Here is a 23,658-nt window from a genome sequence, read left to right as displayed (position 1 = left end):
CAGAGTCTTAGCTCTTAGCTTTCATAAACACATACACACACGCTCAGCAGGGAAGTTGCTACATGCTGTGGTTAGCATCTGTGCAGTGGCTGAATTGGATTTTTGTGGCAAAAACATAAAAAAAAGACTGCGTAGCCAAGTGGTCAATTTTGTGCAAATCAAATCAAAGGAGCCATTTTTTCCGTATCAAAGTTTACAGGTGTCGCAGGGACCTACTACATATCTTAATAAAGTTGTATAAAGCTTCTTGCGGCTCCGCAGGGAGCAGTGTGAAGCCAAGGCAAGATGTTGCAGCACTGGTTGGATGTGAAAACTTCTTTAGCTTTAACTATTTATTTATTAGTTTGAAAATTAAAGAGATCTGGGGGTGTGGACTTGGAAGGAAGTGAGTTTACCAGACGTCTGTAGGCGGCTACTCATCTCTGCTTGGGGATAGCAGCTGGAAGCTACATTAGCCACTACTAGCATAACAAACCCGAATTTCCAATGGAACTGCTGGTGGTCAAGTTGCATTGTGCGTAAAGTAGGTGCCAGGTTTTCACAAGGAAGACAAACGTGTTGAATGAAAAAGAAAATATCTCCAACAGTGTTATAGGTGTGCAGTGCTAGATTGGTGGAAGACTCCTTTAAGGCAGCAGCCTCATATCAGTGGACTCAGGGAAATAACTGCAGTCTCCAACCTGATACATCATTCACCTGTTGGGCAGACATTTTTCATGAGTCTACCGGAAAGAAAGCCCTTCTTCACAGTCAGGAAACTTGTTAAACTCCGGTGATTCTCATCAAATTTTACAGCACGACCGGAGCGGCATCCTAAACAGTGAGCTGTGGGTTTCTTTTTTTTTTTTCACAGTACAGCAGAACCAAAGTGAAGTATCTTTGAGAACAGATACAGTAAGAGACAACGTCTGACTGTCCTGTCGATTCGCACCACTTAACCTAACAAGCGCGCCATGGCAACAAATCACCTCATGTCCCTGTTCATTAGGTAATTAGGAGCATCTCATTGGTTGGATTGGATTGTCGTTTGTTATCTGCCGACTGATGATAAACACCGGACTCCTCTGACAGACTGACTGCGAGCAGCGTCTTCAACAGGGGCCAGCTCGCCCCAGGATTAATAGGGAGTCCATCTGAGTAAGATGATACTGTTACGGTAGATTAGGAGGACCTTACTTTATGGTAAGTGCAATAAAAGTGAACATAAAGTGTTCATTTCCTTAAACTGTTGGCAGACTTTTAAGCTCCCGCATCCTTCCAGGACATCTTAGAAGTTCATTCATTATGTTTCCTGTGGGAACGATTTGTTTTTTCAGGCAAAAAAAAAAAAAGAAACAGCGGCGTCCAGTACGTAGCAGGTTTTTAATCTCAGAGTACCCACAAGGCCTCGGCTGTCATTTTACCTGCAGTGTATCAATGCAAAGATTACTGCAATAATAACTTTAGCGGTGTGCATGTGAGATCAGCTGTAGTAGTCACAGCTGGCAGGCCAAAAGAAAACAGTGGCTCAGGTTTCCACAGCCGCTGAGGTGTCGTTTATTTGCACAAACAAATCCTGATACAAAAGTGAAAGAAGAGGACAAATACAAATTGTGTGGCCAAGAGGGAAAAAAAAACAAAAAGAAGATGGAGCTTTGGAAAAACAATACAAGCTGAGAGACAGGTGAGCTGAACATCAGGAAGACAAATGTAGCTCAAACAGCCTGAATCCGAAAAACACCCATGTTCATCAAGCCTTCGCTGCTTGGTCACCATATTAAAGGATGTCAGAGGCGATAAGCTTCAGTGTAGCGTCGCTGTCCTGAGGCCACAGCACCTTTAGATGCACTTTCCACCGGCCACACTGAACGCGAGGCTCAGCGCCCATTGATTTTTGTTCCCCTCTGACACTTAATCTAACCCACAATGATCTACGACCTTATTTTCACACTAATTTCTTCTTGATCAGAGGTGATAAATATCGCATTGACATAACCAACTCTTTGTGCATTGCATCAATGCACTGTTTTGTTTAACATGACACCGCCTGGAGCGCTCCGACTCCGACTGGCAGTTTGAGAAATGACCTGAGTTGCGTCGCCTTGCCTTCAGAGACGCAGCAAGCAGTTTGAAAAATGTATTTCTCTCTGTTTCACTGCAATGACTCCAATGTGCTTTTTAAAGTACTGATACCAGTACAGAATATCCTACATTTTTGTGTACAAATACAAAAAGATTAAAGTACTAAAATGACAAAAGTAAATTGATAAGCTTGAGTCCTCAAACATTTTTCTTTTTCACATATTTTAACTTGGTGTACCGAGTTCATTTAAATCTCCACAGTTGTTTTTAGTCAGTAATGTTGGACCACTGTCGCCAACTTGGAGACACCGTCCCCGAGTTCATGACATTTTGTACCAACCTTGTGATTTCTGCAAAGTGTTAATTCGCAGGTCAAAGACTAATTGAAAGTGATATATTTAAATTATTTTTCAATGGGAAGGAGTAATTTAAATGCTCTCGAAACAATGCTAGTATGTAACCTAGCTCCTTCAAGACCTTCACATTTTAACCGAATTTAAACCAGTTTTAACCAAGACATCTATATCACCTGACCTGTAAATCATAGTCAGCGCTTCCTCCTCTTGGATTGTACTGTATATGGTCACTGAGGCTGAATGTTCAAGAATACGTGTTTCTAGTATTTCATGGTTAATGAGAAAGTGGTTCTCAGACTTTTGGACGCCACTGTCGATCATCTGTGACTCTTTGCGGAGGTCGGTGGGTTGGGAACATTTGCTCGAGAGCCGGGAACTGTGGCGTCATGCTTTAGAGGACAGTTATAACAGTTGGTAACACTACAACTGAAGTCCTATGAAAACCTTTTGAACAATTATAAAGAAGCACTACAGTAATTTGAAACTGAAATGAAACACAGTCTCATTTGTGATACTCTACCACCATAATGTATCGACTCGAGCCATTAATTCTGGGAATTGTTCGACACCTGATGTGAACTTAACAAAGCAATACGGTTAATTAATGATTTCAGACTGTGGCCTGAGAGGCGTTTAAACAATGTGTTTATCTGAGGTCTGACACCTCCAGCAACACATCAGCCGGGAGAAGTTAGTTAAATTTAACTTTCTTTAGTAAGAGGGTAATTCATCTTCCTTCATTATTTATTGAGAAACTGTTTGAAATTGTTGACGACCTCTAGTGGCCTCAGCGAAAGAGGAAGTCAGGTGACGTGGTCACGTGAACCTATCTATGACTTTCACGTGCTTAACCACGTTTATTCTTGTAACCACAACAACAAAGGTTCTCTAACCTTAAGGAAGTACGTAAACTAACCTGAACCATGATCTTTACCTGGACCGCCGCTCTCACGTTTGTTTCTCTGATAAGTTAAGATCCAGACATTCAGTGACTGAAATCCTTCATCCTTAAAATACATATTAAACGACCAAGATCCAGAAAGTGTATTGTAAAGATGTGGCTTAAAACTGGATCAAAGGTCAATTTTGACCACTTCCAGCAGACAACCACAATGCAAAGGGGAGAATACGACAGGCGACCAAATTAAACCTCTCAGGCTTGAAAACTGCTGGGCACATCTGGGGGACTGTAAGTACCCAACTTAACTGTGTGTGTGTGTGTGTGTATATATATATATATATATATATATATATATACACACACACACACCTTTTAATGTCAAAAAGTTACATATTCTAACTTTGAAAAATAATTGGCCACAGGCCATGTAATTTACAGTTCAAATCTGACAGAGGAAAGAAAAAAGAATTGATCTTATAATCAAAGTAAATCTGTGAAATTATCATTCTTAAATTATTGACATGATTTTTTGTTTCATGCTGCGCAGCCTTACTACTGAACGTGCAGATTCTTGTGTTCACTTGAGATTGTGTGTGTGTGTGTGTGTGTGTGTGTGTGTGTGTGTGTGTGTGTATTCCCACTGAGCAGGGGACAGGGCCACAGGTGAGATCCCTCTAAATTACACACAAGTGGTGATTAATTATAGATGACACTTTGGTCACATAAACGATTTCATCCTCAAATGAGGTCTGAGGGCGGCCGCTACAGAGGTCCGCCATGCTTGTGTGCGTGCGTGCGTGTGTGTGTAAATGAGTGTGTGTGCATGTGTAATTTAGACCGCCATCACCTGTGGCCCCGTTCCCAGCTCGGCGGGAAACACGCACACATGTACAGGCGAACACACACATTAGCATGGGTGTGTTGATGGGTGCGTGTGTTGGTGAATCCGGCGGCCCCATCCAGCACATCGCAGGGCTTTGATGAACATACTCATTATGCTAAAGAGTGCTCCATGCCTGGGCTTCCCTGTGCCTTCAGGAAAGGTTAACTCAGGATGGTTACACAGCACAGCGAGAGCCTGTGGGCGCACGGGGGCACAGCGGCTCTGGAGGAGTGCACTGACGGTGTTAGATGTCTCAGGACCAAAAATAGATCTCGGTATGCAGAGCAAATATCATGGGAACATCAAGGTGCCGTGATTGATGCCGAAGAATAAACAAACATTGCAGGTGAAGCCACAGTAGCTTTCACAGCGCAGCTGATGGGTCCCAGATCAGATGTGTCCTCTCGCAGAAGGGATGTTGTCTAAAAGCAAAAAGCTGCATGATAACGAATCTGAATCCAGTTCTCAGTTCACTCAAATCAAATCTTTCTAAATAGTCTGGTGGGTGGGGAACAAGAACTTCTGTTGGACTGTTTTAATTTCACTAAAATTTCAACTGTTTTGTGTAACAAAAGATGGAACCTGATCCATCTTCCTCTAATCGTGTTAATAACACGATAGGTGATTTCAAATGTGATGTAGTGATCGATTATGACCAATCAGAGACCAGTTAGTACTGAAGAAGCCTTTTGGACGAGACGTGAAAAGTCCTGTTGCCTTTGAGTAGCTCTTAGAAACACGACACTCATTAACCGTGTCCTGACTCATCTGTGGTTCTGCCGGGAGGGACGAGGCCGTTTGCTCTCTGAGGAGCTGTGCTGCTGCAGGACAAACGATAAAATGACTTTATCATTCAGTGAACATCAACTGAACAGATCGCTGATGTTTTACATGCACAGCGAACCTTTCGTTGCATTACATGAAGGCGAACTCATCGTTCTGCTACAGGTCATGTGACATGTGACGGGTCGCAGCACACAGTGCGACACCGGCGGATGGCTGAGGCCGACCACGACTCCAGTCCTTACTGTAACGTGTTGTAATGTAAATATTTAAAGAGAGGTCTCATCATTCCTCCCTTCGTTATGACGAGCCTCCAGCAAAAATTGCATTTGTTTTTTGTTGACTTTGGAAACGTTCCGACGACAGTCCGCCATGTTTGTTTACAACAGCATTGCTCAGTTATCGTGTGTTTGTATACGTCATAGGTCTTTTATTTCTCTTGACCGGTGCCTGCAGTGTCAGAGCCAGAGACAAAAGAGACTGAACTAAACGGAGAATGTGAAAAGAAAGATTCTGCGAAGGATTCGCTGGATCAGCTTCACAGATCTGAGCATTTAACCAACTATTTTACCAACTGGATCCAAAATGGAACCAGTTGTCAGAGCAGACATCCACATGCATGCTGGCAGATTTTGTTTTAAGTATGATCTGGGCCGATAGATTCATCTTGAATCACACTTTTTATGCCTTATGCCTTATGAAAGGGTAAATGGTACTTCTGCACAAACACAAACAATCACCTGCTTCTTTCCTTCCAAAAATGCTCAAAAAAGAAAAGAAACTAAGAGACGGAGCAACAGAAGGGAAAGCTAGTGAAATGGTTGACCTGATCCTTTGGGAAACTAGAGTGTCAGAATCTTGCGAGAGGAACATAGAAGAGATATAACCTCTTCCAACAAGTTCACATTTAGGCAAAAACGTCAAGTGTTGTCGTTGCTAAAGTTAAGAACTGGTTAACAGGATGAAAGAGATTAATACAAAATAAAACAGTATAAAAGAATTTAAGTGTTTAACAGCAAAGTTCTTAATTTTCCAAACCCTCTCTCTTCCTCTACTCCTCTTTCTTCGTTTCTTCCCTCTGAACCAGAGATTAGTGTGTAATTACATGAGAGATCAGCAAAAAAGAAAAGGAGGGGGAAGGGAGTAGTATATTTTAACAAGGCGGTCGAGGAGGAGTGGCGATGGGGGAGGAGGTGGCGCAGCCCTCGTCACGGGCCGACTGATTGTCTGCTTTTAATCCTCGACCTCATTATCACCTCCAGGTCCGGCAGTGGCAGTAAATGAATCTATCTGCCGAGTGTCAAATCTTCACACCTTCACCCTGGTAATCACCCCAAGGTGCAAATACAGAAGATGGATAGAACGAGGGAGAGGCGAGGGGAGGGAGAGAGAGAGGGGGGGGGGGGGGGGGGGGGGGGGGGGGGGGGGGGGGGGGGAGCGTATGACCCCTGCATTTCATCAACAATATCCTCTCATTTCATAATGAAGAAAAGCTACATGATGCTGTTTGGTTGGTAATTAAAGCTGATTAAATATTCAGTTGCTTTAAGGTCAAACAGTGAAACAGTGACAGAACGTATAGATTTGGTACATGTGAGATGTAAAAGAGCTATTACTGCTGTCAGATTAACATCGAATAATTCAATACTTGACATTTTGTACGTGTTAATTTATCTATTTATTTTGACCTTGACACCTGTACAAAGGTGCGAAAGGTTAAAATTATGTGGGTACATGAGAACAATAAAAACACATCAAAATAAATATTTTTAATCCATAAAAAGAAAAAGAAACTATTATATTTTCTGTCAATTGTGCTTTTTTTAAAAAAATGTTTTTCTTATATATATATATATATATATATATATTATATATATATTTATATTGCTTTTTTACACTGATATTAAAAATAATTATATAATGAAGGCAAAGTGTTAGAGAATCAGGTGTGTCTATAAAAAGGTATAAAGAGTGTAAAATAATTCATGTTTGTTTTTTATTTATCCATATGTAAACTAATTTAAGAAATATACAGGATAACTATTTTATTAAAAATATATATATTTGATTATTTTTGTGCACAAACTGATTTTATAATGATGTACAATATTGACAAACTTTATTTCCACTTCCTGTTATTAGAGTTCATTAGAGTATAAAAACATCTTTAATAAATCCACTTTAATACAGTATGCATTTAAAAATACTGTAAAAAGGAACATCTCGCTCTGAGGTAATAAAATATGTGACAGGTATGTATGATAGGTGATAGGTATCAGGTATGGTAGTAATTAGTTACATTTCACCTCTGGAAGATGTTGCTTGGTAACTGTTAAAAGCTGTTAATTAAAAATGGTGTGGTGTAATATTGTGGTGTAATTTTACTGTGTAATATCACATGAGAAGTCCCTGCGTTTGTTGTCAAAAAAGTTCATTCAATCGCAGGATGGCGAAAATATGTTTTATATTTCCACTTGCATATAACGGAAAATGTTTTGTAATAACTTCTACCGATCGCAGGCAGTCAGTTGTAAGTGGTATTATTGTTTTTATGAGCATTAGTGTTGCTGTGATTCATATTTTTAAACCTGTATTTATCAGCCTCTTTGCTGCCATTTGTTGCTCTAGTTTCATGGTGTTTCAACCTTTTTAAAAACTGATCAGACACATTGCAGTTGCTCCACATTCTCTTCATTCATACTTATTGCAAACTTGTTACGAGTGAAATAAAATATTTCCCCCTGAGACGAGCCGCACTTTGCTTCCACTGTCACTGAAGTTCCTGAGAAAGAGCTTCCGGCTGCAGGAAAATGACTCCGTGATAAGCTGCAATATACGTCCAATGGACACAAGCCCTTTGGACAAATCCAACAAAATCTATGCTACCTTGAAAAACTATAATCATGCATTATTGAATCGGCAAGGATAGTGTGTAATAGAGAGATCCTAAACCCATTCCCCCTTGTGAATTATTAATTGAATTCAAATAACAGACAGAATAATTTTCTTAAAATATCTCAATCATTTTTCACAAAGGATTAAAATGGGGGTAAAACAACAGAGATGCCAGTCCATGTGTCCTGCATGTGGATGTGGCGAGTGACTGAAACTGCGTCTCACAAACTATTATAGAAGAGAAAACTGATGAAGGATGTGCCGCCATGTTGGAGCGGCAGCGGGACCATAAACACCCAACACTCTTTTTGTTGAATCGGGGAAATTCAGTGTTGATTACGTTACAGTCTCTCCAACATGGTGGCACACTCCTCGTAACCAACGGCAACCATTACACGACCGGCCTGTGTTTATTTTCGAAATCCCCTTGACTTCCGCCGGTGTGTGTCTGCATGTTCGAGCAGCAGAGGGATAGTTGGCTAAATGTTGTACTAAGCACTGGGTAAAATATGATAATGAGGACAAATGGGATTATTAGGAGGCTGTGTGTCATCAGTCTGACTGATCCACGATGTCAAACTAGCCAAGCAAATTCAATTAGGCTCGCAATTACTCCCTGGCGCTAGTGGAGACGTATTGGAGACGTTAAATATTGATGGAAACATAGATGCCACATTTGTTCTTCTCCAAAGGTGAACACATCTCCTCAAGGTAATCACCAACGCTAAATATGAAGCCCGACCGTTTGTCACGCTGAGGTACACAACATCTACACACACACACACGCTGGTCAAACGGTTTAATACACCCCCATTTATCCAGCTGTTATTAAAATTTACATAATTCAATGTGTGTGTGCTTCTGAAATTAAAGCGTAGAACAAATAAACAACTGGAGATTAAAAGCAAGGAATCGTTGAATCTTCTTGTTGAACTAAATTTAATCTACATTTTTGACTCATCCAGCAGCTGAACTCACTCCTGATGTTCAAATCAAATATTATTCAGGAAGTTTGTCCCAATGCTGTTGCAGATGTTCCCACTAATGTCGGCTTTGCTTTCACCTTCTGACCAGTTCATCACAAACCAGCTCCACGAGGTTTGAGTCTGGAAACTGTGCTGCTCTTTCATCAAGTGAAACTGTCTGGTTCTGTTTTTCTAATTTCAGTCCGTCTTCCTTCATCATCTGCCTTTTTCTCACCGTTCTGATATATATATATAATAATGCATCAGCCTTTGTACAGACAGAGGTTTTGTAGGTCATCAACATAAGTTGGGAATTGTTTGCATCAACTTTCATTTACTTCTATTCCTGCAGAAACTTTACAAAAAAAAAAAGAAGGTTTACATGATTTTTCAGTAAAACTAACATAATTCTGAAACTTCAGTAAAAACTAGTCTTCAGCAGGTGTAGCGTTTGAGTCCCGATTGATTTGATTTCTTCATATCTCTTTTCAAAATTCTGATTTTTACCCATCTTGGTCATTGGTATAAAAATAAAAACATGGAGCACTGACATCATCTGAGGACTGTGATGATTACTGCGCCTTCTCCTCAGGACATTCACCTCTTCTCAAGAAACAGAAACTGGTGTTTATCTGGATCAGTTCCAAAATCAGCCTTATAGGGAGCAATCTGGTCTCAACAATGTAAAAGTTCACTCTGACCATGAGGAATGACCGACACGTGCGCCTTCACACTTCAGCTGTCGTGGCGTTAAAAGCTGCATTTTTCATCACAAACCTGCAGCCACAAGATTATACATATCGGAACAAATCATGAGACGCTGAAGGTGGATAACTGGTCAACAACATTTAGCTATTGTGAAGCAAAACCTACAATTCTTGATAAGCATCATTTTTGCAATATAGAAAAAATATTAGGATACAGGTTATGAGAGTTACCATGGCACCCACGGGCATTGTGCACATAAAAAATCTTAACGGTGTGTAACAGTCATCTGTGGGGAGAGTGCTGTTTGGGCCGAAGGGGATTTTCTGGTTGCAATACTGCGAGTGGCCACTGGGACAAACTGGCAGCGAGGATGATCTATAAATACACAGTGTTTCCTGCTCGTCCCTGAGGGTGGATCATTTGAGAACTTCTTGGTTGATTCGTCATCATTTCTACACTGACAAAAAAAAAAAAAAAGTGAAAGGACACAAACATACCTGCTGTTAAACTTCTCAGGATGCTTCTCTCTCATAATGTGGAAGCGATGTGCAATGGAGGCGTCCTGAAAGAGAACAATCAAATCACAAAATAAGATTATGTTATAAAAATACATGAATCTCTTCTGCCTACGATGACACTGTAGGTAAGTCTCATCTCCTCAAACTTAAAGCCTGTACCTTTGAACTCTTAGATTACCATTCATCCTGGAGTCACTGTCCATGCCCCCCCCCCCCCAAAAAAAGGTACACAAAACACAAAAGTTCCTGTTGCAGCTCTACAATGTGATTTCTCAGATGCTTCTCTTATAAAACTGTTTGCATGCAATGCAACACACGCTTTTACATCCAGGACGCCCTCTCCCTCATTAACTCTCCCGGCTTCTCAAGCGGTGCGGTGACACCTTGCTCGTCCCTTGCGTACAGTATATTTGTGTAAGATGAAAGGAGCCGTGTGCAGGAGGAGGCAGCGGGGTTGAGCCTGGGATGGAGAGGTATTGACAGAAACGCTGATGAACAGCACGCTGTCTCCACACAGGCTAATTAATTAAACACACATTGTGAGTAATCACAGCTCCCAACTAACCTACAGGATGCTGCCGACACCCCGGCAACCAAGTTGTTTTCTCTCTCCCTTCCTCCACCTCTCCTCTCTCTCTCTCTCGACCTTTCTCTCACCCTCCCTGTCTGATCCTCTCTCTCTCTATCTCTCTCTCTCTCTGTCTGTGTGTGACCTGGGGCAAAAAGTACAGCCACATTGGAGTTCTCGGTGTTAAAGTGAGACAGTTGATGTTACATGTTAGTGTGGTGTGACTGACGGAGACGCTTCACCAAGTATATTAACACCATCTCAGTCTGGTAAGACTGTTATCTAGTACTTAAGCGTGAACTTATAGAATCAGGTGTTTTTATAGTGAAACCCACATGATGCAGTTTGACAGAAAATTCCTTTAAAAACGAGATGGAGAATTACTGACGAGTGTAAGTTCAGCATCTCAGCTCTGCTACAGGTCTGATCTGCATTAAGTTTATTTGCTACTGGACAGTAGACAGTCTCTGCTCGTGTGATGCAGAGCTCAGCGGTTTTGATGCAGTTGCTCGATCGGCCATGTTTTTTTTGTCTGTTTAACTATTCCCACTTCCAGAGTCAAACATCAAACAGCTGTGTGACATCTGCCTGAATCCGCTTGAACCAGCTCCTGATCTCAGCCAGGTATTAACTGCAGTCTGGACAGTTTGGTTCTTAAAGAGTAACCTAACACCAGGCTGTTTCACTGTGCTCTCTAGTTAAAAGTCTCAAGCCTTTCAACTCTGACCACACCCATCAGTGATGTCACAGGGTCCTGGAGTACACCTGTACATCACAGCAGCAGGGTCAGACGTTAAATCACTGGAGGTCAGCAAAGACAAGATTTTGTGAAGGTGTAGAGTTGCTCGTTAGTAGTTCACCTAACTCCACCTCTTCCTGCTTCCTCAAGCAAGTCCAACAAAGAGCTAAGATCTGTTAATGGTCAGTATGAAAAGGAGGAAAATCTTCTTCAAAAGCTTAATAAACCAATTAATTACCAAACGGATTATGTTAAAATACTCCGTCACAAAGCTGAAAAAAGTTTTCTTAGCTCATGAAAAGTTTTGGGGATACATGACTTTCACAGGACAACAACAATATCAAATCACAACACAGTCAGAGAGCTTATCAATGAGTGTTATTGCTTAACGATAAGCTTTATTGGCAAGTATTAACCATATATCTGTATCATCGCTTTAATAAAACAAACTACAGCTAACTTCACAAAATGTTGAGTGTAAATCAGCGTCTCTGCAGAACTTTACAAAGGCTGTTTTTTGTTGTAATAACCTGCATGTTGCCTATTCAAATGTTTGAATAAAATAACAGTAATAACTTGTTAATATACTGTATCAGTTATGTCGTGAAATGTGCAGATGATCTCATCAACAGATTGTAAAGTCTGAAGTTATAAACTAGATAAATAAATTAATAAATTTCCTTTAATTTCCACTTCTAAGTCAGTGTCAGGAAAATGCTGCCAAGGCCTTTGTGGAAAAAAAAAAAAGACCAATCTCTGACAAACAGCAAAGTTGTGCGGCTCAAGAAAGAGTCAGAGAAAGTTGATCTAAACTTTTCGGGCTTGTTCCTCTCCTCCCTCCACTGAAGCAATCTGTTTTGACCCGCTCCATTTTGAGTGGCACTATTGAAACAGCACCTACGGGGGGGGGGGGGGGACCCCCTGCTAGCTCTCTGTGCAGAAATTTTAGGAGAAGCCAAAAGAGAAAAATCAATGGAGCTTCTCTTGATGTCTCTTCAAGACGCTGTAAGCAGAAGACCAAAAGAATCCTTCAAGATCCCCGCAGACTCGCCTCACGCTTCCAACACGAGCCAGAAAGGTGAGATGATGGATGTATCTAAGAGACTGTAACTTGATTTTCTTACAAACAGGACAATAGCTGCAAACAAGAGAGCAAAAGCGAGGAAAGGTTGTCTCCCCTTTGGTTTGGGGTCTATTATCTGAGATCTGTACAAGTGGAGCTGCGGCTTTGCAACAGTAAACAGCGATTTCAAGCAACTCGGAGTGGATATAGCATTTTGTTATCCTGCGTTGATGCAGCGCTTTGTAAAAAAAACTTTAATTATATGAATACATAAACCAGCCTAAGACTGCCATCCAGCTGAAATCAATATCAAAAAATACAGATATATGTTCAAACATGGCAGATATGCAAAACTACACGTAAAAATGTAAAATTGATGAATCTCAGTCCGTATTTAAAACAAAAACATAAACTTGTTGTGTTAGTTTTTAATTACAATGTGCTTGGAATCATTAATTGGGGCTAGTGGTTCTCAAACTTATTAGATAAGGTCCCTTAAAACAAAATGCTTATCATCCGTCATCAGTTTTTAGCCTCGGGATGAACATGAATTGGAACAGTTCAACCAAAAAGTGTGTTTGTGATCCGTAATATTTACCTTGGGACCACTTTAGGGACCCCGACCTTCATGTTGGGAACCACTGATGTGGTGAAACAATAACACAATATGATCGTATCATCACTGTGATTCCATCAAGTGTCAGTTATAAAGTCCTATTTGCAGATACAACCAACCATCAACTGAAAATCTTGTCTTTGCCTCTGGTGGTTCAACACCTCATCTTGCTGCTGTGATGTAGAAGTGTACTCCAGGGGTGTGTCTGTACACTATGACATCACTGTGGGTGTGGCTACAGATGCCATCGATTGGCCATTTTGAAAGACTGATTTTCAGCCTGGTCTCAGGAGGAACTCTGTTTCAGGATTTTCAGATTTACATGTGTGATCAAAACTATTTAGTAGCAACAATGTCAATTCTTTTTTTGTTGTTTTTTAAGTGGCTTAAGTTATTGAATTTCCTTCAAAATCCTCCTCAGCTCCACGGCGACAACACACACACACACACACACACACACACACGCACACACAGACACACACACACACACACAGTAGATTAGGTTCTCCTCACTAAATAATTACCAAACTCAAGTTTGTTTACAGCATTTGAACTGGAAATCCTCCACTGAGATTTTACCTCATTTCAGTTTGAGAGGTTTTAGCTCAAGAGAGTTTACTCTTCAAAATCAATCAATAAAGTCAGTTTTAACTACATTAGCTGCATTACTGCACATCCACTGTTCATTCTTGACCTTGGAAACAGCAGCTGAGCAAACAATCGCAACACAAGATGCATTTGTATACAGTGCCTGGTCTGGATCTTTCTAATATCTTACATGATCTTCATCAGCAGAAGGAGTTCATCCTAATGTCATGGAATTGTAGATGTTGAAATTTTCATTTTTTTCAGAGCACTAACAGGACTTTCAAGCTGGGGTTCAGGTTAATTCTTGAGAATAATTCTCTCTGCTGAGGAAGATCAAGTGGTATGATTGAAAACTGCTACTAAAGGGACCTCAACTGCAATTTCCAAGGTTGAGAATGAAGTTTGAAAATCAATTTTTTAAGTGAACATGGATGAGAAATCCTCCAAGTGCTCAGATCATATTTATTGTTTTTAGCTTTTCTTAAAATTTAATTTTAAAACTTTATTTTCATCTGGAGCCTGATTTTTTATTTAGAAACAATACAATAAAACCTGAATAATACAGGACACGTCAGTGATGTCACCATCAACATGTCGGACAGATCCACATCTTCAAGCCCTGACCCCCTCGCGGCGTCTTCAGCTCACTCACTCTCTCTCTCCCCCTAGCTGCCCTCAAATAATTACCAATGTAAAAATCTGGCACCCAAATTAATACAGGACATGTGTAATGTCCTCTCATAGCTCAAAGTTTAGTCCAATTATGAGTGGGCCCCAGCGGTTTGATGTGCCTTTCACTACGGGGGAGAGTAATGGCTTTGACAGGAGCGCCAGGGTCATTAGGGCGACTGACTTGCATTATGGTAGTGGAGCGTGCTCAGTGATTAGTTCTGTCTCTCACCCCTGGCCCTGATTGAGATCATTACACTTCACGTCACTTCCACATCCTCCCAAAGGGATGGCGCCATTAATTCTCAGTCCAAATGGGCCGTGGCAGATGGTTAGGTTAGAAGAATTTACATTTTTTTGGAAGAATTACCTGGGCTGTGCGATTGAAATTACTTGGAAAATGAAGTTTTTGCGGTAAATGTTTCAGTGTGTCACTTACGGTCGGAGTCTGAGAGATAAATAGAAATTTGAAAAAGACTTGAACTTCTCTTTAAATGACTTCAGATTCAGGCATAATGTGTTGGAGGTGGCGCCCGCCCTCTGTGGCTGCTACTGCTGATCTTTTGATTTCAACAGTGTCATTACAGAAACAATCTACTCTCCATCTGCATAATCTCTGAGGTAATTATTAGCTTGACTTGTCGCATAATCTTTATTGTAATTCTTCTTCTTTTTTCTTTTTTTTAATTCAACGGAAAGCAAAAAAAAAAAATTTGATGCGAACAAAATATTATATCACACTCAAATCCATAGAGAGCTCAAAGTCGTCTTAATCCCCCCCCACAAACAACTTCATTTGTCATCATCACGCCTGCTGCGTACTAATCCCACTAACAGAGCACAAACAACAGGGCTTATAATGACTTTATTTTCTTTTAATGCTCTTATACAAGGTTCAGCATCCAGGAAACAACGCTCCCATTAAAGCACGAAACATCACTGTTACTGTTACTCCTGACTGAAAGCTACACCGAACAAAACTAGAAACGCAGCACTAACGATTTAAGACTTTTTCTAACCTCACAAAAAAATCTTCTTTCTCTTTAAATCTGTGTTAGTGGGCATCACTCCTCCTCCTATCCAAGATCATCCGTCCACCTGACACAGGTGTGGCATATCCAGATGCTGATTACGCAGCATGATTACTGCACAGGTGTGCCTGGGACTTGCCACAATAAAAGGACACGTTAAAAAGACACCTCAAACATGTTCAATGGGTGACACGGCGATGGCGGCAGTTGAACGTAAAGACAGAAGTGTTGCGTTCATATTTTTGTTCAGTATAGTTTTTTCCAAAATGGGCTTTTTTTTGCCCTTTTTCACTGCAACGTGAAAATCCTCCACATCTTCATACCTTCTTTAAGAAGCGTAAACTCTAATGTCAAGGCTTTAGCGTGGTCTGCAGGACGCCACAGGAACGAGCCTGATAACTCACTAACAAAGTCACTATCTCTGTCTGTTTTTAAAAAGAAGCCAAAGCAGCAGTTGTTACTAAAATATGATTAAACTTGTAAACCCTGACAGTCTGGAGTCAGACCTGGTTACTCTCCTGTGTTATTATTTTTATGTACCATTTATTAATGATTCTGTATTTTACCTACTGAATGAATGTCTGGACTGATGGGATCTATGTTTTTAATTATTCTTTTTAGGGTTTTAGGTTTTCATTACTATTATCACGGTTGTGAGCTTTTACTTGTATTTTACTCTGATTTGTGTGAAATGAATGAAATGAAATGTCTAGACTATTATAACTCACTCTGTTATTGCTCCGATCTATGACAACTTGTTGTCTGGTCATTTTTGAGGAGAGACACGTTTTGTTAACCACCTTCTTCACGATCCTCTTGTGTTTTTAAAATAAATAACCTCGACTGTGTCGTACTCTGACCGAAGCCCAGTCACAACAAATTTATTAAATCCACATTAAAATGTTGTTTGAATCAAAAGATGAAGTAACTTTGTGTTTCTTGACATTTCTACTGGGAGATTAAGGATCAATGTTGATAGATTTATTCCACGCTGTAACCACTTCCTCCCGTACACATCGCCATATGTTCAGCACTGCAGACAGATTACAACCATTGTTCTCCTCTATCACAATGTTAACAAGACCTGTCCTCTAATATCCTCTAACATCATCATTAGAGGCCCAGGCTGGAGGTGTTATTCAACTAACATTTGTAAGGCCATGCATCACTTACGTCGCTGCCACAGTCTAGTACGACTCTCACAACACAGAGTGGCTCCCTCCTCTGCCACCTGCAAATGTCAATTACCATATTTCCCCCTGACATTTATCAGTAATGGCTAACATGAGCTACGTAAAATCAGTGTCATTATGGTGGAGATGGACATGGGGGGGTGCTGATGGGTGCGTAACACCACGCAGATACATAACAAGGCTTGTTTATCGATCAGGCGGTCGAGGCTCGAGAGCGTCTACAGCAGCGGCTTCGGTCTTTGTTCTGTTTTAGTTTGTGTTTGTGTTCGGATGTTTACTGACAGCTTATATTCTGCCACTCCGAGGTTTGAAAAGGCGTCACCAGTAGCACACAAGGGTTGTAACCCTGCAGTCACCGTCAAGTATAGTTTTCATCGTGTTGTGTTCATGGTTCAGTGTGGTTACTATGGCACCACCTTTATGTGTCTGATACGAGCCTGTTTTTAAAAGATGTACGAGGTTTAAAAGTAAAAGATATGAGGAAGTGAAATCTGGAAAAACGGTAGCTCCAAATATCTATTAGTAAATTAGCTTCATTGTTTTTGTTCCATAATGGTACAATACAAAAATCATTAATGTTATAAGTAACCTAAAGTCAATAATAACAATCACCTTCTTTGTGCTGTTATGGTCCAATTTTTATTGGCATTTTGCAGGAAAAAGCAGGAAATACAAGTAAAAAAAGACAATATAATGCTGTTTTAACAACAGTGTGTCTGGTGGACTGTGTGTTTTCAACACATCACCACAAATGATAAGAAAATGATGACTTTGCATATAGTCCTAACTGTTCTTTTTAATGTGGCTTTTAATTTGGGGAAATTCAACTTATGTTATATATATTCAACTATATTTTTATCTTTGGTATTTATATAATTTATTCCTGCTGGTTTTGTTTTTACAGTCTTATCATATTGTGATCAAATGTTTTACCTCTGGTTTATATTTTTGTTTTTAATCTTGTTTAATGAGACACTTTGTGCTGCACAAATAAATGTATAATTTCAGCTGGAGTGGGTGGAGCTCACTGGTTTTTATTCTGAGTTTTTATTTAGTTTGTTTTGATCATAGAAAAAAATGTATAAAACAATGTGAGAAAATACTGTTTAGGTGCAGATACTAAACAGTTGTTTTTTCACATTTGACACTTAAAAAGTGAGACTCGCCACAATCCAAATCGCACTGAGGTGTTTTTGTACCAAGAGGTGTTTTGGTTTTGTTAGGAAACATACAACTGGCTGTTAACTGCTGGTGTGGAGGCGCAGTTACACATGAAATCAACTACATCAGGCAACCAACGATTATTTTATTTAAAAAACATATTTACTGTAAAATGCAGTGACTGGTTTCGTCTTGCAGCTGCGCAGAAAACAGCTGCTGAAGCTGCTGTTAATATTAAAAACTTTTTATGGTGCTTAGGACTCAGAGAGTTTTTTAAAATGACTTTTTACTTCTTGTCTAAAAAAGAAAGATGCATTTTAGTTTCCTGGGTTTTAAAAAGGTTTGACGTTTCTATTCTTAACCCAAAAACAAAGAACTTGAGACACCAAGAACAGATCTATCTCCCACGAACACTGACTGACGTGCGACTCACCACTCCGATGGAGAAGTAGTTGTTGATAATGCTGTAAGGCACCGGGTCGCCTCGCTCCTCCTTGTCTGTGGGCGTGACATCAATCTTCCAGCGATCCAGCCTCACCTCCGAACTGTTCTCGACGTCCCGCAGGATCTTCAGGAGGCTCTCGCCCTCGTAGCCTGAGGAGGAAGGAACACCGGACGCGTGAGAGGCGTTAAAACGGGTGGAGGACAGATTGTGCCACGCGGCCGATGCCTTTAAGTGACTTAGAATGTGAACGTGAACCACTGAGCTGGTGTATTGATTTATTGGGCCAATATTGGCTGTCAGTTAAATATAGGACACGGTCATGCTGTCTGGTGTGGATATAATGAAGAGAAACTTGTGCAGTCAGAAACATGTCTTTTATATATTGTTGTTTTCTTTTGATTTTATGTAAAATTAAATACGTCCTTATAAACTCTTTTTTTAAACTATTATAAGCTGAAGATTTAGATTTAGTTAGAAAACATGCTAAAAAGAGAGTTTTAGTGTCCAAGATGATCTAATTGCTCCTTTAGAGCCTTTTCTACCCGCATAAGAATAAAAGTTGTAATTTCTGGTGATATTTACAGGTACTGAACACAAATACACATAAATTCTCCTTAATGAACTATGCTGCAGATGTTTTGCAGTTTTGGATTCCCCAACACTAAAACCCCTGATGGTGTAATTTAGTGCAGATTAATCGCTCAGTCCATTGGCAGAAAATTAATTAGCAACTATTCTCATAATGGGCAATTTTTTAAGAAAAAGCTTCAACCATTCTCTGGTTGCAGTCTCTCCAAAGTGAAGATTTGCTGCTTTTACATCATTGAAACCTGAGTATATTTGAGTTTTGCTCCTCGGACAAAACAAGGCGCCACCTTTCACTTCAAAACATGAATCAATAGATCTAGAGATCATATCACCAGCTTAAAAAATAACTGTTATTTGCAGCCTTATTTTAGTTACTTCCTGAGCTTTGTGTAAGTTCCTTAAAACAAATATTATCATAAAGGAATTAAAAGATTCCTTTAAGATAATATTATCACTAGTTTATAGTGTCGTATCTGTATATCTATATATAACTCTGAGTGTAATAAGGTAAATTGAGGCCATGTATTTCACTGTTACGGATCTATTTTCTGTCAGTACCTCCTCCCCATCGCAGACATCTTGCCAGATCGTTGCCCGTGCCAAGAGGAAGTATACACACGGGGGGGTTCCTGTCCAGGTTGGCCTTATCTGGAGCAGCGGGACAAATATCACAACACGATGTGAAACACGGCCAAAGCAAGGAAACAAACTCGCTGCAAAGACTTGCAAAGAAAGCATCAAATCCATTTTGCAGCCCCACTTGTAAAACTACAAGTCAATATGAGCGTCCAGTTGTACAGTCTATTTCAAGAGACACATTTTGCCTGACAGTTATTACCTCTCTTTGTTTTGATTGATAAAAAATTGAGGCAATTTTTGACAACCCGAAGAAGTAACACGTCCTCAAGACCAAATAGAGGAGGCCGGGTGATTTTTTTTTTTCCTCAAATGATGACTAATATGTTGTTTTCCAACACATGTAATCATCCCATTTTACCACCCCTGAATACGCAGGCTCGGACGTGATGAAAGTGTTTATACACAAACCATAAAGTACGCTTTACCATTTCAGACTGGACAATAGTGCAGCTGCCTTTGAAAACTAATAAAAACAAACGCAATTTTACCAAAAAAGGAAATGAAGTGTTTAAGTTGTACTGAAGACAGTATGAGTACATATACTGTAGCAGCCCTGGGAGGCTTGGGAGTTTGTAGTTCTTGAAAAACAAGACTTGAAAACCGCTCGGAATAAGGCCAAATATCATGAAATGTACGATGTGTTCTGTACCTATGAAGTCCAGGATCCAGCCCACGGTGCCGTCACCGCCGCACGCCAACACTCTGAAGTCAGGGACGTCTCTGAAGAAGTTCAACCTGAAACAGACGCAGTCCTCTCTCTACGTTACTGCCACACAGAGTAAATGCATATCATCTACTTTATTATTTTTGCTCTGATGAACCTTGTCAGATTGTTCCCGCCCTTTACAGCAACAGCTTCGGTTTCCTTTGGTAAAAGAGTAAAAAGTAAATGTTGTTTTAATTTATTATCTACTGACACTGTTTCTGTGTTTATTCACTTATTTTTATCTTTTGGCCTTGGTGTTGTATGTATGTTCCCTGTGGGGACAAATAAAGTTATTGATTGATTGATTGATTGACTGACTATAGCAATGTTAAAATTTATCCAACAGTGTACAGTTTTTTCTTTTTTCTGAGCTACAGTCGACCCTTTCGGTTCTGATTGAGACCCAGAAATGACCATAAAGCGTTTTTATGTCACCAAACAGGGAGATATTTCATATTTTATACGTTACATCAACACATGGTTGTTACTTTTGTTTGCAAGGAAATGGACATACAACCCACAACCCCCCCCCAAAAAACCCACACAGAACATGAGAGTCATATCAGCACTAATTCTGTGAAGAAATATGAATTTGTTAATCTTTATTCAGTTAGGATTAGCTTGTAAATCCAGTTATTAAAAGTTGGAGTGTCACTTTATAGAGTAAAGTCACTGTGAAGCACTTCCACTGTTTTCATGCTTGTTTTTCTCTCTTTTTTCATTTGCTCAGGTGAATGATGATAAATTAAAACATCTCTGCTTTTTCTTGACAACAAGAGAAGTGGTGTGAAGTGTTCACAGGCCCAGATAAACAAGCGTATTTTTTGAGCCTGCTGAAACAACACGCTGCTTCACTGCGAACCCGCTCTAATCCCACAAAGTAACACATGTGGCATTGACAATTATTCATTCAGTGAGCTAGTCTGCCTGTTGGAGGGTTAATTGGATCATGACAGGCAATGTTCAGTCCAACTTCTTCCGTTCCTTCACAATAACAAAGCCCTAACTGAATGAGCCAGCCTCCGAGCCTCGTATGGCGGGTAAATGATTCGCTCAATTACTCTCCAACTGGGACCACAAACCATATTAGACGCAAAACAGACAGCCGCAAACATGAAAGGCAACTTTGGGGATATTTAAATACCAAGAAACAAACACTTAATTTGCCATAATTGCATTAGCGGGGGGAGCTAATTGACAGCAGTGCGTGCGGCTGCCTCGGCCTGCAGTGTCCGACGGTGACCGTTCACCTCGCTAATGTGCGCTGCAGTGTGTACACTTGACAAAATATTAACAAGGTTACGGCGGGGCGAGGTCATCTGGAATGTTCTCAGCTCTGAGGAGAAGCTCTGGGTTCGGCTCCAGACAGGAGGGGGAGGCAGGTGATGCTGCAGGCCACGTGCACGGGGCGGTGGGGGGGGGGGCATCAACAGAGGGGAGGAACAAAACAGTGGACACAAGGTCAGCCTCCAAAAACTTGGAGCTGCGTTGGCACAATCTGTGACATGAAGGCTGCACCGGCTCCTCACGCAGACAGTCCAAACCTCGTGGAGGCTTTTGTGTATCCTGCGTGTGCCGCTGTGTATTTATTTTTTATAAAGGCACAAAGATTCTGTTTTCAGATCTAATCAGAGCCAAACAACGTGGCAGCACGGCGGCGAGGCATTCCTGTGTTTTTAAGCGCCGCTGGACGCAAACAGCAAAGTGAAGGAGCCTGATGCATGTAAATGATCCATTCATTTTCTTAATCACAGATGTGAACCATAGGAAACCCGGCGCTGCCCGCACCTACAGCCCGCGGTGAGCCGCTCGTCTGTATGCGCGATCACATGTGCCGTGGCGAAGAGTCTCACCCCTCTCTGTCCGTCACTCATCCGCGTCGCCGGCTCTCCGTTCACATACAGGCTTATGCATATGGAGCCGCTGTTCATCAGAGGCTACAGCATGAGACCGGCGTCTCCAGGATTCGTTATGTGTGAACTCACCTCATTTGTGCCTGTGCTGTGTGAGGGAACTGAGTGGAGGCTTTAATACCACAGGCCTCTCCTGCATGTGATGCTGGTTATTATATGTGAGCAACATCAGAAAACAGCAGCATGTTTGTAAACACAAGCCAATATGATTTCTTTTTTTTTAAAGAATGAGTTGGGACTTTGTCTTCCTTTGTCTTTCACTCTTTCTTGATGTTGACAACAATTAATCTCATTTAATTATTAAAATGACTAGAATGGATTTTAAATGCAAACAGGAACAAACTCTGCATCAAAATGTTCATCATTTTATGATTCATTTATATTTTTTTTCCCCACAAGATTTCTCATCTTGACACCCAGGAAATGTTGAGACTGTAAAAATAAAGTTTTCGAGGTGAATTTCTTCACTGTCTTTGGTATTTTTTAAGTCATAGAAAATTAAATCAGATATATTTTTGCTATTGACATCTGAAGAGAGCTGTGCTGAGAAACCTCATCTATTTATTTCAGTTCTGCTCTCTCCATGTTATTTGTCATTAAGCAGCTTATAATTTGATATATCACATTTGTTATAGTATTTTAAAAAAAACAGAAAACGCACATCAGGACCCACATTTATCAAACTCATAAGAATTACACTTAAAAATGTTCTTAACAGTCACAAGAGACATTTATCAAATAACTCAATCCTACTTAAAGCACCACAGTGATCACATGATTAATCCCATTTATGCTTTGAGTAGTCAATCATACACAGTAATTTACCCTACATCTGCAATTTTGTTTATTCTTTGAAAATAATCCTTACTTTTTACTTTTATATGTTGTTCTGCAAACACATGCTACTCTGATTTTGAAATCCTCGATATCTCAAGCAGCAGTTGAAAAGAAAATTGTCTGAAATAGAAACTAAACTCTGCTGCTGGAAGAAAACTGTCAGATAAATGGAAAAGCGATTAAAACCTACTCTCAAATAACTGTCTCTTTTAAATTTAAGAACAAGTTTAAGTTGCAAGAACTTTGACAAACAGCTTTTAATCTGAGGTTTGGTAACTACGGGCCCAGGTGTGTGACGTTGAGACTGTGAGATACTGGTGTCAGAGAGGTGACGGACATACCCGGGCATGGGTCCATTTTTGGCCAGGTTGTACACTTGTCTCGGGTTCAGAAGATACTGGAACTTTCTGTAAATCCTTCAGGAGTGAAGAGCCAAAGAGATCACATCAGAAAACACAGAGATGACACACAAAAACTCACAATACAAACATATGACTCAGTTGTGACACATTAGGCTCCAGAACGAGGATTCACTGTCGCATTTTGCCCTAAACGCCGACAGGCGTCCAATCAGAGCGTGACAATGCAGTGGACTGGGCAGCGGGGTGGGACATACCCAAAGTCCCCTTGAGGAGAAACCATTAGAAAGACTAATTCATTTTAATTTCAATTTCATTATATCAACTGGCTGAAGTCATATTTTGATCTCATAATTTAAACAAATGAGGGCCGGCGTAATAAGGAGTGAATGAATATGTTTCAGTAATAACCCAATTAGCCCTGGGTTAAAGAAGGGGGACCAGCCAGGGACGTGACAGTGAGGGGGGTGTCT

The 23,658-nt window shown here is 40.4% G+C and overlaps 1 protein-coding gene across 1 annotated transcript in view; it reads right to left on the bottom strand.

Moving 5' to 3' along the window:
* The window catches only part of dgkb (diacylglycerol kinase, beta), a 70,576-nt gene that overhangs the window by 15,518 nt on the left and 31,400 nt on the right, over window positions 1-23,658 (bottom strand). The window contains exons 16-20 of the mRNA XM_023393437.2: window positions 23,168-23,242; window positions 20,020-20,105; window positions 19,290-19,379; window positions 18,132-18,292; window positions 10,050-10,114 (exon numbers count right to left, since the gene is read on the bottom strand). Coding sequence (XP_023249205.1) covers window positions 10,050-10,114; window positions 18,132-18,292; window positions 19,290-19,379; window positions 20,020-20,105; window positions 23,168-23,242 — 477 coding nt within the window. The remainder of the gene's footprint in view (window positions 1-10,049; window positions 10,115-18,131; window positions 18,293-19,289; window positions 19,380-20,019; window positions 20,106-23,167; window positions 23,243-23,658) is intronic.

Source organism: Seriola lalandi, unplaced genomic scaffold (genome assembly GCF_002814215.2).
Source record: "Seriola lalandi dorsalis isolate HSWRI2012SDOR001 ecotype SW California unplaced genomic scaffold, Sedor1 jcf7180002054934, whole genome shotgun sequence".
NCBI classification, from domain to species: domain Eukaryota; kingdom Metazoa; phylum Chordata; class Actinopteri; order Carangiformes; family Carangidae; genus Seriola; species Seriola lalandi.
Note: the sequence above shows the minus strand (reverse complement) of the source record. Positions and strands in the feature narration are given on the sequence as shown.